Consider the following 20,385-nt stretch of genomic DNA (forward strand, 5'->3'; position numbering starts at 1 on the left):
GTGGCGTGTCGGGGGGCTGCAGCGTGAATCGTAGGTCAGACCCGGAGAATAGAGGACCGGATTGAGACCGGCAACCTGCGAAGGCGAGAGACGCCGGGACACTGAAGCAGGAAGCTGAAGCGGAAAAAAAGAACCTGCTAAAAACCTCCTTGGGGGGGCTTTACAGCTGGAAGACAGACGGAAAGGTAAAATCCTAGAGACTAAGCTTGCATGAAGTTAATCTGCATAGTTCTACTGCAGCTGTCTGTAAGGCCATATTTAACCGAGGGGGGAACGGTGGTGAAGCGAAGAGCAGACACCCCCCCTTTTTTTTTCTTTTCTTGATTTTCTTGGACATTTTTGGACACTTTTGGCCGTCTCCTACTACTTACCTGCTTTTCATTGGCTATTTTCCGGTTATCAACTGAGGTTTGCGACTATATAGACTGTATGGAGGTATACAGGTGGTCTGAAGGCTAAAAAGACGCAGCTAAAAGAGGGGGGAAAGAAACCCTGCTCTTTTTTTTTTTTGCGAAACCGAGCATCTGGATATCTGGGCTACTCTGCAGCCACACCTTTGCCACACCTTTGCTATACCTCAGCCATACATTTGCACCTTTACATTGCTATATTGCTATACTGCTATACTATTACTGCTACACAGCTATGCAGCTATACAGCTATACTGCCACTGCTAGGTAATACTGTAAGGTGGTTAAATAATTAACTACAACTAACTACGACTAACTTCCGTTGAAGTGAAGTGGAGGGGAAAAAGCCTAGGCGCTGTGTAAGACACTGAGATATAAAGATAAGAGGTGAAACCTTCGGATGCTGCGATTGAACGGGACTCGTGCATGGCTGCTGCTTCGGGCGAAATATCCGTCTTTGTTGAAAACTCCAGGTCACTCAGAGCCACTTCTGTTTGCTTCTACTATCATCTATCCAGTCTCCTGCCCTGCAAAATTTAGTGTGGAGCAAATTGTGCAGACAAGGATACAACACTTTCAATATAGGGAGATGGCGCCCAAAAATCCGACGCAATCCACAAAAGTTGGTAAGAATGTGGCAGCCGAAGAAGCTAACAACTTGGTAAATGAAACAACTGAAAGAGCAGGCTTGCCTCTGATTAAACCCCCAACACTACCACCTCTAAAAATAGTTGCAGATGTGGGCAGCAAGGGTGGAAACGAGAATGCCCAAATGCCTAGTAGCAACAATACTGCTACCTCGATTGGGCAACAGGGCAAAAATTTGACCTCTAAAGACTTGCCTTGTAGTGCAACCGCTGTTTCACTCTTAAATCGAATTCCTGTTAAAGAGTTAACTGAAACCACAGTGGAACTGACTAATATTTTGATAAGGGGTGTTGGGGTAGAGACAGAACTCAATAAAGATAAAGATAAAGATACAGATGGCGTTACGGATAACAAAGCACTGCTAACAATTGCCAAAAATAAAACCATAACCTCATCTATAGCTGAAGGGCTTACAGAACTACCCGATACTCTATGTAGGGATGATTTACTTAATTGTCCGGACATATTAATACCAATATCATCCACTTGTACCAACCATGAACAACTCTACCCTAATAACTCGGGGCCAAGCATGACACAAAAGCCGGGGGAGGAGCTATGCATAGTGTAGTGAATGAAATGATGAATGGTCAGGTAGTTTCTTGAAGCTCTTTATTTCAAGTAAGATGTATAGGAGGAAAACCCCACCAGGAGCAGGATTGTCACTGCTCAGCCCTCTCTCATCAACTGTCATTCCACATCCACACCAGGCACACTAACATTCTATTCACTCTGTCATCCAACATTCAACATTCCACACAGACATCACATACATACTAGCTGAGCAGCAGGCAAGGGAATAACATAAGGCACAACATATCCCCTTTTCTTCAAAGGAAATAAAACACAATAATACAATACATAGCAATATACAAGGAACCAAAAGATAAAACTTGCAATATATATGTATTTACAAAATAAGACCAGAATATCAAAGATAAGAGAAAGGGAGACTGAGTAAGGATAAGCAGCAAGAAAAGAACAGCAAAGGAAGAGTGCAAAAGAGAAATTGAGAGAATAGACTAAGCAAATATAGCTAAACACATCCCCTTCCCTTGGGAACAATAAAATTGTAAAATGCAATAGTACCAATGTATGTATAGAATAACTGCAAAGAAGGCACAGTAGAAGAAAGGTACAAAGATTACGTAGGGTAAAAACAGTAGGAAGGGCGCGCGCACACCCACACTGAATAAGTATAGAGACCAGCTCTAAACAACCCTACGAAAAAATAACCTTAAACTTACAGTACCAGCAGTCACAAGAAGCATCAATCATGAAGGTAAATTTGCACCACTAAATTCGTACCATGTTAATAACAACAATTAATAAAATCATAAAGGTAATACAGACTAACTGCTGTATCAAGCATTGAAAGTAATACAGATTCACTTGAATTGCTGTACCAAGCATTGAAAGTAATACCGAATTGCTGTACCAAGCATTGAAAGTAATACCGTCTTGAATCACTGTACAAAGCATTGAAGGAACCATAGGCATACTTGAACAGCTGTATGAAGCATAAACATATAACAGACTTATATGAATTAGTGTAAAAAGCATTGAAAGTAACACACACTAGAATTACTGTATGAAGCATCAAACGTAATACGGACTATATGAATTACTGAATTAGCATTGGAAGTAACACAGACTATAATGAATGCAGAACTACTGTAAGAATTACTTTTAAATAAAACACCTACATAAATTGCTGTATAAATTATTTAAACATCACTGCAACCTTATTAACAGAAAAGCAGCCCAAAATGAATTGCTGTATAAATAATAAAACATTGCAGTCTTAGTGATATAACTGTATCAGTTACTAAAGCCTTACAGTGTTATTTAAATTGCCGAAATACCTATAACATAACCTATAAGTAGTAAGAAAATGAGCCCCCATGTATAAATATGAGCTCCATGAAGCAATGACAAGTAGAGTACCGATTTAATCCAGCAGATGGCAGTAAAACCATAACTAAACTAACCAAAAACTAAACAGATGGCACGAAGAAGGAATTTTGTCTCGTCGGTGCTTCATCTGCTGCAACTCCTCAAGGCTCGACATGTCCACGTTAAAAGAAATGGACAGAAACCGGCAATATTTGAGACTCCTTTTAAAAACGCTTTCGCCTCTCTCACCATGTAAAGTCCAGAAACCCAAATGTGTTCGTGCTCGTGCTCTTTCATTGCTCTTCATGCGCTTGGCGTCATACATGAAAACGAGCCGACATCCAACTAGAAGAAGCGTGTCAGAAGAGTGGAACCTGTGACCTGTGAAATGCGAGCGCTGGCAGAGTGTCAGAGGAATGCGCTCCGCAAAATGGGTGACGTAGCATTGTTTCCGGTTACCATGGAAATGAAGAAGAAGATGGCTGGCAAAGATAGTCATGACGTGACACGCACTCCTCACGACCAGACGCAGGCAAAGATTCCCATACGTCATCATAAGCAGGGTGGCTTCACCGTGGAAGGAGCTCTCCGTGTGAAAGATCAAGGCAGTTGGCAGTTGGAAAGTAAGGTAGCTCATCTAATCTTACCAAATTAACTACAGACTTCCACACGATTAAATGTTAATGAAAATCACCCGTTTTTCAATAGAAATGACTCGTTTTTCTTCTTAGCAGCAAATTGTATTTTGGACACTTTTAAAATTTCTTCCTCTCAAACTTCTTCACATCTGAATATTTAAAATGAAAAGCACACGTTTTTCAATGGAAAACACTTGTTTCCTTTTTCCCTTTGCAGCAAACTGTATTATCCTCATGAGTCATTCTTTTAAAAATATTTTCCTCTCAGACTTCCTCACATCAGAATTTCAAATGAAAACCAAACGTTTTCCCTTCTGCTTGGTAGCAAGAAAGCGAGAGTCTTTAAATTTAAAGGTCAAACAAGTCTTATGGGTTTTTGACCTTGAGCTAGATCTGGCACATATGAGAGTTTAGGGCGACCGATTTTGGGGTCACTGGTGGGGTTTTGGAGTGCCAGGTAGCATGAAGAAAATTTTAATAATTTAAAAGTCCTTTACCTTAATTGAATTCTTCTCTTTAGGGTAGTATTGCTTGAAGGTACCTTGTAAATAGGATGTAGCACGCTGTGAGTTCTTCAATCGTCGCCAAAATGTAGTGAATGAAATGATGAATGGTCATGTAGTTTCTTGAAGCTCTTTATTTCAAATACGATGTATAGGAGGAAAACCCCACCAGGAGCAGGATTGTCACTGCTCAGCCCTCTCTCATCAACTGTCATTCCACATCCACACCAGGCACACTAACATTCTATTCACTCTGTCATCCAACATTCAACATTCCACACAGACATCACATACATACTGGCTGAGCAGCAGGCAAGGGAATAACATAAGGCACAACACATAGCTATAGATAGAGTTACTGTAGGGGATGACTCACAAATTGACTCTGAATTCAACAATGATTTCGAAGAGGCTGAGTAAGTCATTCCCGGGAAAATCCAGAATATGAAAGGCTCTGCTGCAAAAAATTTCAAAGATAAATCGAGGAAAACATTTTAAAAAACCACACAAATGCAAAGCGGAGCAAAAGCTAAAACTATTGCCGATAACAGCCCTATAAGAAAATGAGTGCAAGCCAAAGGTGTGGTAAATACGATGGTACTACGGCTATCAGGGGACAGTTCGTGGGGAAGGAGCGCCTAAAGAAACCCAGCTCAAGAGTGCACATACAGATACACTTGACAGCTGTATATCAAATATGTCTGATCAAAACACCCCCTGGCTATACATGATACTAATGGTACTATAGGTAATATAGATAGCCTGAATACGGGTCTGAATGAAACAGACTTTCAACCGCAGACTATAACTGAGACAGGGGCCACTAAGGAAGATGAATCACTTAATATGGTTGTCCAACTCCTCAATGAACAGAGACATGAATCTCAGCAACACTACATGCAAATGCGTGCACATAAAGATACAATGCAGCAGTCTTTAAACACTTTGGAAAACAATCTAGGGGGTCTCACACAAGAGGTGACAGAGCTACAACAAAGTCTTGTAGATACTGAGGAACTCTCTAGTCATACACAGACATGTATGAACAAACACAAGATTCAGATAGCAAATTTGCAAAATAAAATTGAGGACATGGAAAACCGACAAAGAAGACAAAATCTCTGAGTCTTTGGCATACCAGAAGGGGCTGAGGGTGGAGATCCGAGAGCGTTTATGGTGCAGTTTTTCCAAAAAGCATTCCCTGATTTATCAGACTGGGATTGAGACTTGCAGCTGCAAAGGGTTCACAGATTACTCTTAGTCCAACGCAACAAAAATAATCAATACTCCGGCTTGTTTTGATTTATATGGGTACATTTCTGTTAAGGCAGGCGGTGTTGCTGAAAGCCCGATCCAATAAACCAGTCACTACAAAGTCAATAACTTTTTTTGTCAGATCAGACTTATTAAAATTACCATGGAGAAGGGCTGGAAGTTAAGACAATTTATTGATCCAATAAAGGCCATGGGTGGTAACGCTTTTTTGCAAGAACCAGCGCGCCTAAAAGTATTAAAAAATGGTCACACATTTTTTTTTCTGATGACCTAGAAGCGGAAAAAAAAAACACTCACTTTCTCTCGTTCACACACATTTGTTCATTCTTACTCGTAAGCACTCTTTCTATGATCTATTCCAACTCACTTGATTCATTCCTTCACTGATTCCCTCACCTTCACTCACACACACCAACATGCTCACACATACACATTTTCTCTCTCACAGAAACACATTCTCACAAATACGCACACAATATTTAAAAGCTTTTTTACTTACCATGCGTAAGTGCTTATTCTTCTACAAATTTGGGGCCTGATTTAGATCTTGGTGGGCGTGCTACTTTGTCACAACAGTGGCGGATGACCCATCAGCTGAGATATAAATCCCATAGGATATAATGGGATTTAGATTTTGGTGGATGGGCTACCCTTCACCACTGTGACTGAGTTACCCATCCGCCGACACCAAATTAGGCCCTAGTCAATGAATCCGTCATATAAGTAGCCCCAAAAAAAGCTTCAGGCCCAGGACCTCAAACATTCTTAAGATGGCTCTTTAGATGTGGCGCACCAGCATTACATTCCTGGAGTTAACTGAAGTCATCTGTACAAATTTAAGAGTTATGGAATTTGTTAGCTAGAATTAAGACTTCCTGAGAATTTATACATCGTGGCAGGTATTGCATCTAAATGTTAGATTGTGGCCTTTTAAATTATTATCCTCATGCAATAGCCAACTTGTGCATAACCTCTGTAAATCAAGCACGTACATCTGTTTCCAAAAATATTTGGATTTCCCAAAGTTAATTTTCTATAAAGTGGTATGTAATTGGGCACAAATATTAAACATATCAACCGATTTGTACAGTGCAGCTTGTCACCACTGAGGGTATCCAGGCACTGGCACGGACCAAGAGGTCAGTTGGACAGCCAGGTGGAGGAGTGTGGCTCAATGGTTAGAGCGGCAGACCCTGATGCAGAGTTCTGGCCAGGGACCAGGGTTCGATTCCCACCTCGGCGGGGTCTCAGGCTCAATTTCCTGGGACCTGTTATTTCTCGCCTCGGTGCCTATTCTAATCACGGGCCCCACGCTGCAACTCTGGGCAATACCTCGCTTAGCCTCCACACCGGCCCCAACAGCACTAAAGATGCCTGGCTTCACCCTGGGGGTGCCCAGGAGTGGACACTTCACAGGGAAAGCCAGGAGGGGTTCCACAGTGGTATGAGTATCAGTGCCAGGAAGCCGAATAGGCGACACCGCAAGGTGACCGTCTGGTGACAGTGCGCCCTATAAGTACCATGGCATTTACATTTACCGACCAAGAGGTCAGTTGGACAGCCAGGTCTCCAGCGTTCTTCATAAATCCTGAAAGGTTAGAGAGGTCCTCAGGTGCAGGGAGAGTTAATTCTTTTCCAGTTCTTGGCTGTGAGGTTGGAGAAGGCAGGTCCTCCCTTTATGCTGAGGGGAATGTGGTGGGTGTCGGTCAGTGTGAGTGTGGAGAAGCAGAGTTCTCTGGTGGTATTCAGGCAGTGGTTGATGTAGGTGGAATCGAAGTCATGTGGGGCCTTGAATGCCAGTGAAGTTCTCTGAGGTAGGGGTGGTGTGTGATTCAGGAGGTCTAAGATGAGTTTTGCAGTGGCGTTCTGGATGGTCTTTAGTCTTAGATGAGGTGTGCGTCTATTTCCTAATTAGAGTGCATTTCCGTAGTATAGAAAGCTGGTGATGAGGACCTGGGAGATGGTGCATCTGGTGCTTTGGGGAGACACTTGAAGCAGGCAGAGGCTACGGCTCTGACTTGAGATTTCATGGTGAGTTTGTTGTCCAAATTGATGCAGAGGTTCCTACCGTGTTCGGTTGGGGTTGGGGCGGGTCGGAGTTTGTTAGGCCACCATGAGACGTTCCACTGGGATTATTTGGTGCTGAAGATGAGGACTTCAGTCGTGTCCATGTCCATGGGGGCAGAGGTATAAAGGGGGCCCTGAGAAAACTGATTTCATGATAGTGATGGTTTCCTGAGTGGAGACTTGACTCCAGGTAGTCATATGAGGGTAGGTTGGAGGGGGCTTGTTTGTGTGTGTGCAGTTCTTTTCATCAAGGAAGTCCTTGAGATTGGGTTGGATGTCAAATTTCCTGTAGATCTTGGCAATCTTGTCTTGGAAGAAGTTTGCGTGGTCATCACAGAAGTTCTGAAATGGGGTTATGTTGTGGGTTTGGCTGCAGTGTTGCTGAATTCCTTGACGATGCGAAACAGTTCTTTATCGTTGTTGGACCAATCTTTTAAGCGTGACATCAGGGCTATCTTTTAGGTCTTACGTATTTGTAGATAGTCAAGTTTGTGTGCTGAATAGTGTCTTTAGTAGTACAGCATCTTCTTTCGAGGAGTTTGCAGTGGTGCTTGGTGGTTCTGATGACCTCAGTGTACCAGCTAGCCTGTTGAGGGGATCTTCGTGTGGTTTTCTTGATGGAGTGATGATATTTGTGCAGTATGTGATCCAGAAGTTGAAGCTTTTGATGTCTTGGTTCACATTGTGGTGGTGCTTAGGCGGGTGGAGTGCAAGGGCATTAGTCAAATCACTTTTGGATGTTTAGTCTAACTGCGGCTTGCAAAGTTGGATCGGGTGGCAGGTGGAGGCTTGGGGTGGTGTTGATGAGAGAGTAGGCTATAGTGCACTTTGTCACTGGAAGTGAAGATGGGGTTGAGAGTGTGTCCTACACTGTGGGTGGGGTCCTTAACAATCTGGGTGACCCCAATGCTGTTGATACTGTTTATGAGTTTGATGGAGTTTGGGTCATTTTCAGCATCGAGGTGGAAGTTGTGGTCACCTAGGAGGATGTAGTCCTTGGAGCCAATAGTGAGAGGGGCGATAAAGTTGGTGATGAAATCGCAGAAGATGTTGCGGGGCCCTGGCAGGCATTAGGGTAGGGTGCTCTTGATGGTGATTTTATTGTCTGTTTTGATTCCGAAGATGAGGTGTTTAATGGAAGGTAAGGTGTGGTCATTTGTTTTGGTGCATATGAGGGAATCCCTTTGAATGATGGCGATTCCACCGCTGGAGTTTTGACAAGATTTCGATGGGTGAGCTTGCATCCTTCTGGTATGGTGGTGGCATTGTTGAGCGGCTGCTGGGTTGAGCCAGGTTTTGTGAGGAAAATGATGTCAGGTGCGAGAAAGCTGATCAAGTCCCGGACTTTAGTGGCATGTTTGCACAGCAAGCACGTGTGAGGAGAGTGCATGCAAATTGATTGTGAGAGAGGTATGTGGTAGTTGTGCGAGTGGGTGTGGTGTCACAGGTGAGGCAGCAGCTAGTGCCGGTGAAGGGGGGTGGTGTGGCATCAATGCATGCTGGTGGATGTGTAACTGTGGGGAGAGGTGAAAGGACTAGGATTCCTGACTTTGGGTGCTGTCCATGTGAGGACGTGCATAGATGGGTTTGCCTTTAGTGCGGCAACTGCATGCCTGCTGTGAATGTCCTCTTTGAGCTGCACTACGCAGATGTCTGTGACTGACCTCTGACTTTGTGTTTCTGTGGTGCCTGAAGTGGGACCACAACTCCATGGCCAGCGCTAAGTGCAAGGCAATGGACCCCAAAGCCATCCGCGAGTGGGCCATGAAGCTATTGGCCGCTCATCACATGACTCTGCATGACTCCAGGCCCTGTTCATTTGGGAGGTCTTGGGACTGCTCAGGGAGTTACTCACATCAATCTTCGACACAAACCCAGAATTCTTCAGGTGAGTCCCACAACAAGAAGTCAAAAAAGTCAAAGAGCTCTTCAACTTCTCCGTATCGCTCCCATTCTTCAAGTAGCTCAAAGGAATGATGACACAGATCATAGCCCTGCTCCCTGTTGTTCCTGTGGCGCAGGCATCTGGCAATGGGTCTGGGCCATTTTTTATGGGTTTCCAAGAGGTGGAGCGACTTCCATTCATCTAATAGAATTTTAAGAGTCCATGAGCATAATTTTGGGCAGTTGAATCCTTTTGGAGCGCCTTCGGGCCCCAAGGGTTCAGTAGGGTCTCCGAATGAGCTCACCTGGCGAGTCCTCCCTTAGCGCTAGTCAGAACCACAAGATCCATTGGTGGGTCTGAATCAGCCCAAGGTGCGACTTTGGGAACACTTCTTGGGACCATTCCAGTAGCATTGTGATACCTGACTGATACAGAGCCAGACTGGTGCCCTCCGACAATAACTCCAGGACAGATCAGGTCAGCCAACCTGAATTGAAGTTGGAGCCCTATGTTCCTTAAAGTCCCTTTGAAGAACATGAATATAGGGTAGCTGAGGATCCCCAAACTAGACACCTAGCAGAGTCCATGTTCTATGACACCGAGGGGTCGATTACGATCTGGTAAAAAAACGTCCGTACGAATCGTATCTGGAGCCCTCTCCATACGACTCGTACAAACGCCGTACGACCCAACGAGTATGATCCGGACCGGGGCATCAGGGCGCGATCCGTACGGTCAACGTCAGGTAAGGGCGATTCGTACGGAAAAGCGCACAATCACATACACACGTATGGTGCATACCCCCATGATCGCAGGGGTACGCCCCGTATACCCAGCATACATGGGGTATGGTGTGTACCCCCCATGATCGCAGGAGTACGCCCCGTACATCCAGCGTACATGGGGTACGGTGCGTATCCCTGTGATGATGGGCGGTACGCACCGTACCCCGTGTACGCTGGGTATACAGGGCGTACCCCAGCGATCATGGGGGGTATGCACCATACCCGGGGGTGGTGTTCCATAACTGTTTCTGTGCGAACTCTGCTTTTACGGTGTTTTCAGCTCCGGTAAAAAAATCGTATCTGGAGCCCTCTCCGTATGACTCATACACACGCCATACGACCCGACGAGTACGATCCGGACCGTGGCATCAGGACGCCATCCGTATGGTCCACGTCAGGTAAGGGCGATTCGTACAGAAAAGTTCACAATCACATACACACCGTACGGTGCGTACCCCCCATGATCACAGGGGTATGCCGGGGGGTCCGTTCCGTAACTGTTTCGGCGTGAACTCTGCTTTTACGGCTGTTTTGAGCTCCCGTAAAAAAAGGGTCGTATCGTACTTGCTGGGTCGTATAAACCAGCCGCGAGCCGTACAGATGTCAAGTACAGCGGGTTCCGATGGAGACTCTTACAGGGATTCAAATCGTACGGTCTCTGTATGATTCATCCGGAGTCCGGCTCCTGGTACGAATCATACTTCGAGGTATATACGCGGGACGTTGCAGGGTACGATTTGTACGGGAAAACGCTCCGAACGGCTATTCGGAGCGGTTTTTCCCAAATCGGAATCGATCCCCTAGTATGAGGACCTGGCTGATGCCATTAATCTGGACACCTCATCTATTTGCTGAACTTAACTCTCCTTCCACAGTGGCTATGGAGAAAGAGTCTCCTTTTGAAATGGTGGTCCATATGGTGGATGAGGTCCTGGAGCTAAAGCTGTCCATGGTCAAGGTCAAGACCACTGTCTTGATAGAGGTGCGTCTGCCCAGAATATCCTCCTCAGAACCCTCGCTCTCCCTTAGTGATCCTTTCACAGGTTTTCTGCTCAGAGCCTGGGCCAAGCCCTGCACAGGCAATCCTATGCAGAGGATCATCTCCCACCCCTATCAAACTGCCCCAGGGATCCAGCCTTTCTCTGCCTGCAGGCCGCCTCTGTGGGCCTGGTGGTCCAGGCCTTAACCTCCAGGATAAATCCTGAAGCATTTCCTACCACAAGAATGGATATAAAATCCAAGAGGCTGGATACGTTCTCTTCCACCAGCCTGGCTGCTATCTGTGAACACTGCCTGCTTAGTGAGCCATTATTCCCACATTGTGTTGGATACAGTTGCGCAAGTGCTGTCCATCGTCCCCGGAGGCGGCGTAGGTCATACTCTCCTAAACTATTTCTGATGGGAGGGATGCAAAAAATGTCACCATCAGATGTGGATTGGATACAACAAACTCATTGGATAGAGTTGTTGCTTCCATGGTGGTGTTTCAATGTCATGCCTGCTGAACACAACTGGCTTCTAGGAGGATGTCTAGGTATCCCTTATGGACATGCCCTTGGATGGGACTTGCCTTTTCGGTGCCAAGGCGGATTTGGCTCTTGACGATTTAAGGATAGTAAGTGCCACCTCCTAAACGCCAGAGGAGACAAACTCACTGTTGATGCCTGATGGATAATGAATGACCTCTTCATCCTGAGGTGGTGCAAGGACTTTTTGAAGATTAGAGAGTACTTTGGTTAGATCTGTTTGAGAAAGTGCAATGTTAGTACTTCTACGCGCTGGAGTTTCCAAGGTGTCTCTTGCTCAGAGATGCATTTTGTCTTGAGTTGACCTCAGGACTCCTATTCGTCTTTCCGCCGATACCACTACTATCCAGAGTTCTCAAGTAGATCAAGGACGACCGGGCCCAAGTCATCTTAGTGGCCCTGGATCGGGCAAGCATAGTCTGGTATCCCGAAATCCAGAGCATGAATATCTATCCTCTAATCAAGCTACCCTTTTGGGAGGATCTCCTTTCGCAGGGTTTCAGTGACAGAATATTGACCTAAAAAAAATAGATGTAAAAAATAGAGGACAAAATAAAGGATACAAAAATATCCACTGTCTATACTTAAAAGGGTAAGTACAAAAGAGCAAAAAAAATATTGTTTACAAAAATATAGTTGTTTTAAATATCGATTTTTAAATATATATTTTTTAAAATATTAAAATAAACAAATATTAAATACTAACATGAATTTATCAGAATCAAATATATTTAAAAGTATATTTTAATACATACAACAAATAAACTTACTTTAATAAATGTAAATGCATATACATATATATGAACATACGTAGAAAAATATAAATAATCAAATATGTTAAATAATAATATAATTTAAAAAATCATAAATCACTTAATTTTATCAGAAACATATGTATACATATTTAAATATACAAAAAACATAATATATTAAAAAACGAAACCAATTTAATATACAATGAAAAGTAAACACATTTTTTTACAATTTAATTCCAAATAATTTACAAATGAAAAATACAGAATGTTTTTTATATTATTATAATAAATCACTTATATAAATTACAACATAAAATAAATTACTAAAACCAAATAAATAAATATACATTTTGCACTACATTAAAAAACATTTTTGTACTAAATAAATATAGAAATAAGTACCCCCACTGAACACAACACAACAGTAAAAAAAATGCACATCACACACAAATAAGGTTTACTATTCTAACTAGAATAAATATAAAAATAATTAAAATATAACATTAGAAAATACTACAATTTACTTAACACACCAATAAATATTATAATTAACACAAAATAAAAATGATAGTCCCACTCCAGTCAGTGCAACAGTAGGTAAAGTGTTGGAAATGCGGAGGGAAAGAAATGTATATTCTCATTCCAGTCAGTGCTACAGTAGGGGACTGTTGGATTATGAAGGGGTAAAATTTACAAATCCAGCTCCAGTCAGTACAACATTAAAAACAAATAAAATATCTTAAACAAAATAAAATATATATATAATATATATATATATATATATATATATATATATATATATATATATATATATATATATATATATATATATTTTTTTTTTTTCAAACAAAAATACAGATTTATTAATATAAAAATGTAAAATCAATTTACTTCCCACAACATCCCCCTACAAAACTTACAACCCACATCAACATGAAAAAAGACTTACTTGCACAGTTAACATAATTATTTATCAATAAAACAAATATAATTTATGAAAAACTAAATATAAATTCATTGAAATTAATTAACTTCCCACCCTTTACCCATATTTTACCCACAGACCCCACCTAAAATGTTACTAAAAATGAATGAACACAATTAAATTAATCAATTTACAATTAAATATTTATATGTATTTAACGAGTAATTAAAAATAAAATAATATACTTTATTCCCCACCCTATAAAACCCACAACCCAAACTTTCAAAGCATGTAAAACTAACAACATTATCAATTATTATTAATTAACAATTAATTAAATATTAAAACATAAATTACTTACTACCCTTTATTCCTATATACCCCACACCTAAACAAATTAATTACACAATTAGCATAATTAATTATCAATTAATCAATTCACGTTAACAACTAATTATTAATTAATTAAAAATAAATTACTTCTAACCCTTTAACCCTCTAAGCACACAGCCCACACCTAAACAATAAACAGAATTACTCAATTAACAATAAATTATCAGTTAAATAATAATTATTAATTTATAACTAATTATTAATTAATTTCAAAAAATACTTTCCACCCTTTACCCCTATAAACACCACAACCCTTCAAAAAACATTTACATAAACAAATTAACACAATTAACAAAATTAAATATCAACTAAATATTATTAATTAAAAAATAATCATGACTTTATGATAATTAAATTACTTCCCACCCTATACACATATAACACCCACAACAAGCTACAGAAATAAAAAACACATCATTTTAAATAAAGAAAATGTCATACCTACTAATAATTCAACTAATATAGTAAGAAACAAACAATAATTAACACAAATATTGTGTCATATACATTTAAAATATATACTAAAAAACAATAATTAAAAAACAGTATTTTAAACAACTATATTTTGACAAACGATATTAATGACTTTTATATTTTAATAAGAAATATTACTTACCTTAAAATCGATATACATGACAACAAAATTCTTGCACTCGATATTTCCATTCCACAATATTTTTCACTGAGACAGGGCAGGGCCTTGCACCTGAACCTGCAAACTCTTCACCTACATGCGTGAAGACTGAGCAGCAACAGCTGAGGGTGTTTGATCACTCTCCTGAAGTGTGTGATATTATCTTGGCAGCCTTCCTTTTCCCCATGGAAAATGATTTACACCTGCTGATGGGACAGATTTGTAGCTTGTGGTGTGGTACCAAACCTGTTGATCCTCTGCAGGCTCTTTCAGTTCATCCGGTACACAACCGTTCTCTCAGACAATTTGGTCCTTAGGACCCGTACCACTTGTTTACCTAAAGTGATTACCCCTTTCCATGTCGGACAGACCATAACATTGCCTACCTTTTTCGCTCCCCCTCATCCCACCAAGGAAGAGAAGGGATTCCACCTTTTGGACCCAACAAGGGTGCTATCATTTTCATTGAATATATCAAGGACTCCCAGGTGGACGATCAATTCTTTGTGGGCTATCTGTATGAAGAAAGGCAAGGCAGCTCACAAAGGAACCATCTCTAGATGGATCATCTTTTCTACACCATGGCCAAGAAGCAACACCATGAGGGCATGCACGCTCATTCAACAAGATCTAAGGCTGCAACCACTCCGTTAGCAAGATGAGTCCCTGTTCGGGATGTCTGTCAAGCAGCCATGTAGGCATCAATGCACACGTTTGTCAAAGATTACAGCTTAGACAGTCAGGTCCAGGGAGATGAGTCTTTTGCCCGTTCGGTCCTCCAGGACTTGTTGATATAACAGTCAGCAGACCCACCTCTGGGGAGAGAATGCTTTGGTATCTATTCTATGGTAAGGAATCTGAGGCTAGAAGTCTTCATCAGATGAACTAGGGGCATATGTATCAAGAAAGTGTTTTGAGAGTCCTTAATAGCAAACTTTAGTGATTCCCTATTAAGGACTCCCAAAAGGCAATGTATATAGGAATCGCAATATTAATTGCGATTCCTATGTATCTCTTAATTGGGAATGACAAATTGCGATTTGCCATGAAGGAATACCTTACCATGCATTCCCATGGGCCAATTTGTGAGTACCCATTAGGTCCCCGCAAATTGCGAATGCAATTTCATGAGTGCAAGGGTGTCAAAAGGACACCCTGTTGCACCCCTGAAATGAGCATGTGTGGACATGTGGCGCACATACATGCTCCAGGTGCATTTTTTAAAGAAATCGCAAATTACCACCAACTTGAAGGCAAAATCGCACAACTTGGGTACTTTCAAGAATTGCATTTAAGGAATCGCAATTTGTGATTCCTTAAATGAATCACAGAATAGGGAATCACAAATGTTGTGATTCTCTATTGTACAAGGGCCTTTTGGGATGATACATCCCAAAAGGTTTTTTTCCATTCGGTTGTGAATGTGAATTAGGCTTCATACATATGCCCCTAAGTCACTTACCATTCTGGTAGAGACTATTGAAGTAACACCAAATACACGTTAATAGGTAGGTCAGATGTAGTTTAATGACCATTAGTCCCAACAGCTCCCAGGAAACTGCCAAACCAGAATACACAAGGAATGTTCCAACATAAACATTCTGTAACCATAGGAGAGGAATGACAATATGGGAGCCTGCACAGTAATAGACATAAAAGAGAGATTACTACAATATCTCCCTTCGTTTCTAAACTAAATAAAAACAGATATGCAATATAAACGTAATAACTGTAACCTAAAACGTAATAAACAGGAAAATGATGAGTTAGAAAGAGAAGAAAAGGGAGAAAAATGAGAATATAATAAAACAAGAAAATCACAAGAATTTCACACAGATCCTACTATTCCTTCCATAAGTATAAATACAGGAGAACATCATAAATCCATCCGTCTAGGTTGAATCCGAATCCTATTACTCCTCCTCGGTGGAATATACTCAAGCTTGCAATTGCTGTTAGGATTTTCTTTCTCATCACTTCCATCAATACCCATTTGTGAAATAACCTTCTCAGGCAATTTATAAATATGGGAAAGATTCCACCAATTTTTTCCATTGACTCTAACGGCACACTTGGCAACAGCATCAAATTCATAGGAAAGTATCCAGTGGTAGGTGAAGCTGCAACACACGTGGGTATATGGTACTAATGGTCAGTCCTCGTCGCCAATTTGAAGTAACACCAAATACACATCAATAGGTAGGTCAGATGTAGTTTAATGACCATTAGTCCCAACAGCTCCCAGGAAACTGCCAAACCAGAATACACAAGGAATGTTCCAACATAAACATTCTGTAACCATAGGAGAGGAATGACAATATGGGAGCATGCACAGTAATAGACATAAAAGATAGATTACTACAACTATCTAGCCGCAGATTCCCTACCGGTTCCCCCATCCTCCCTGTTCTGTTAACTGTGTATCTAACACTTAAGAGATCCTTTTGGACTTCATACTGGCACACTACTAATTTCTTTTCAGTTTGGTCTGTGTTTGTGGTAAGGAAAAAAAGGCAAGAACTGAGGCCAGCATGCTGGAGTGACGATTATATAGTCACTGCACATGTCACTTCCCTCATGGATGATGATGATGATGACAATTTCACGCAGAGCCGAACGACACCACCAACAGGGGCGCATGGACACTGCTAATGTTTTTTCGGATTCAGTCTGACACCTGGGTAATATTTTAAGGTAAGGAATCTGTGGCTAGATAAAGTATCTACTAGGTAAGGCATTACTGAAGGTAAGTAACTTGTTCATCAGTTTGTATCTACATTTTACATCACAATTCGACACCAATACATATTCACCTTGAGCTTCTACAGCTACATTGCATCACATTATTTAGTGCTACTCTGATGCACAAAACCCAGTGATCCCAATATGAAGTCTAGTGACCTTTGATGCACAGCACCTGACATGCTCATGTGGTACAAAATAGTTGCAATGCTCCCCTGATGCATATCGCTGCGTGCTACTCTAGATCACACCACCTAGTTCCCCTCTCAGATCCTCTCCAGCAAAGCTTTGCTGAACATCCCCTTCTGTTCACCTGCTTTGACCTTCTGCTGCACTGCTGCATATCCCACTACTCCGCTGATGTATCTTACCTTGCCTCCACTGCCCATCATGCAATGCTTTGCTCATGCACTTCTTTAGCTGCATAGTTATGTAGGTTTATAGGGTTACTTACGGCTATTGGTCTCTGTGCATTGACCCCTGTAAATGTACTTGTGTGTGTGTAATTTCGAATGTATGTCAGTCAGGGTTGTATTGGCCTATAGGGCAACCAGGGAATGCCTAATGGGTTGGTCTGACATGTCAGTGTGTGGGCTGGTTTTTATGGTCTGGCATGAAAACGCTGCTGTCAACAGACAAATATATGAGAATTACTAGTGAGGGGCTTTGGCTCCTACCATGTGTTGGGGCCAGGAGTGCATGTTTTGGTTGGACAGAAGTTGTGTGCCTCAACAAAAAAGTGCAGGCCCTCAAGATAGCTGTGATCATTTTGTTGATTTATCCAGAAGCCTCAGTTGGACTTTCAGTGGCACACACAACATTGTAATGCTATTAAAGTGTCTTAGATAACTAGATAATTGATGTTGTGGTACTCTGGCAGCACCACAGATAGGAGGAGAGCAGTCTTTAACCTACATGGATTTTTAGGTCTGGCTTGACAATGCAACTTTCACATGACCTTTTAACCAACCTCGTTAAATATTTCACCATCCTTTGCTTCTACACAAATACATATTAATTGCCATGCTATTTACTTGTAATGCTTCACATTATCATACACAATTCTTTTAATACAGACAGTTTGACCTTGCCAATGCTTGTTTTGCTGATTTTGGACCTGTTTTGTGGTCTGCTGGGCCGATTTTTACTGTTGATTTCCCTGATGATAAATGAAACATTGCCTGTAGTGAGCTCAAATCCATGCAATCTTGTACACCTTGCGAAACACTTACACAGCATGTCTTTAAAAGTTCAAAACTGCCCCAATTTACGAACATGGGCCATATTCTTTACCTATCTTCATTAATGGGGGATCAATTTTATTTTAATGCCTGGGCCTCTATATTGTCGCAGTTAGACCCTGATGTCACTTGAAGAAGAAAATGATTTACATATGACTATTTTCGTGTGCCTGCTCTATGTGTGCATGTATGTCATGATTCTCTCTGTTGGAACAATTCAAGAATCAAACCTAATCTCTTTGTCAGTGTTGGCCTGAAACAGCTTTTGGATACATTAATGAAACACAGGAAGGCTGGTTGTTTCAAAAATGAGTTAATTCGGATTTGTCTTTTTATTGGTTCCCCAGGTGCGGCCACGTTTCCAGTATCCCAGCTGGTACTACCGAGACCTTTGATTGCAATGGAATGGTGGGCCGTTATGTGAACGTCGTTATACGAGGCCGAAAGGAGTTCCTCACGCTTTGTGAAGTACAGGTCTTTGCTGAACAGGAATGAGAAAATGAAGGCAAATAAAGAGATTTCATCAAATCCCCATTAGCTACATTCAATTAAACTTACACAGAAATGTGCATATTAGTGAGCTATTGAATCAATGCATTGAACACACACGAGTTGTTCTGAAAATGCTGAAACAAACTGCTAATTCAAATTACTGCACTAAAATATTTGTTATTCATTTCTATGTTCTTCATTTTTCTTAATTTGATTAAAAAATATGTTGAAGTGTTTCTTTCAGTTTAATTCAATTAATAAATAGCTGTAAAGGGTTTTCTATTGTATTAGATGTATTCTGTAATGCATGTATTCGTAATGTAACCACAAACTGAATACGGAATGTGAGACACCAAAACGCAAACTTTTCAGTGGCTATACTAGATGGTAATAAATGTTAACACAATGCAACCTATTTGTCTTGTCCTGTGTATGAGAAACAACCCCTTTTAGTGTGCCAATCCCATTTCTAGTGTTTTATTTTAATGTTAGTTTTTAGACTCTGCACACTGAGATACTGCTGTCCAGAGCTTATGGTCTGACCCACAAAAAATGTCAAGTTGGCTAAGCCCTCATTGGCATATTTAACTCTCCTGAAAGACAATAGTTTGTGTAGCCCACAATTTTCCCATGGCATGGAAAGTAAAATGGAATGCAGAACTACTTTACCATCCAGTAGTATGATCATGCAAACATGACGTCAGGCTTACCACTGTAGCCTGGCTACTTAAGTTTTAAAAACTGCAGCCCATCCTGTCAAAATAGTTCTTTTTGAAAGGAGAACCCCTTCTTTTTTAGTATTAATATGTCACCTTTATGTAAGCCTCGTAGCCCACAAGGCAGGTTACATGGCAGTTGAATGAAGGACATGTGGAAATGTAACATTATCATGGCCGTACTGCAATTAGCACCAACAAGCTATTTTCACCGTTTGGAAGCTGGCAGCCACATAGGGAAACACTGAGGAAATAATATTAAATATTCATTCTCCTCAATCCAGTTAGGGACCAGCTGAATAAATGATTGAATAACTATTTTTGATATTTATTAGAACATTGGAATGTTGGGAGCTCCATTGAAAACAATGGAGTGCTCTGGGCTTGTAATGGCTGGTATAAGCCGGGAGCTCCAACATTCCAATGTTTCTTTGATCACAGCTCTGGCTATGAACAAAGGCTTCAGGGAGCCTGAGGGGATTCCAATCCCCTCACGCTTCCAAAAGGCTTTGTTTTTTTTGTTAGAACATTCTGTCCTCTAGTGACAGAATGTTCTAATAGCCTTATAGACCTTTGTAGATGGGCTATACCGCTATTAAAGGCCCTCTCCCTTGTTAAAGGCCCTCGCCTTCGGCTCGGGGCCTTTAACGCTGGAGAGGGCCTCTAATAGCCGGTATAGCCCTCTACGGCGGGCTATAAGGCTATATTGAATGTCCACTTAATGGTGATGTCAGACTTTTAATAAATATTTTGGAAATGTCTTATTCCCCATTGCGACATTTCAGAGATTAAATCCAAAGGAAAAACAAAAGGTCCCAGTCTATAGCGACCACAGATCACTGGTAGTTTGTGCC

General features: G+C 41.3%; 1 protein-coding gene across 1 annotated transcript in view; it reads left to right on the plus strand.

Moving 5' to 3' along the window:
- Positions 1-19,226, plus strand: part of LOC147709541 (fucolectin-4-like) — a 167,813-nt gene extending 148,587 nt beyond the window's left edge. Inside the window, exon 4 of the mRNA XM_086928079.1 lies at positions 18,671-19,226. Coding sequence (XP_086784205.1) covers positions 18,671-18,818 — 148 coding nt within the window. The 3' untranslated portion in view covers positions 18,819-19,226. The remainder of the gene's footprint in view (positions 1-18,670) is intronic.
- Positions 19,227-20,385: the final 1,159 nt, after the last annotated feature.

The sequence above is a fragment of the Lissotriton vulgaris genome, chromosome 6, assembly GCF_964263255.1.
Source record: "Lissotriton vulgaris chromosome 6, aLisVul1.2, whole genome shotgun sequence".
In the NCBI taxonomy this organism is placed as follows: domain Eukaryota; kingdom Metazoa; phylum Chordata; class Amphibia; order Caudata; family Salamandridae; genus Lissotriton; species Lissotriton vulgaris.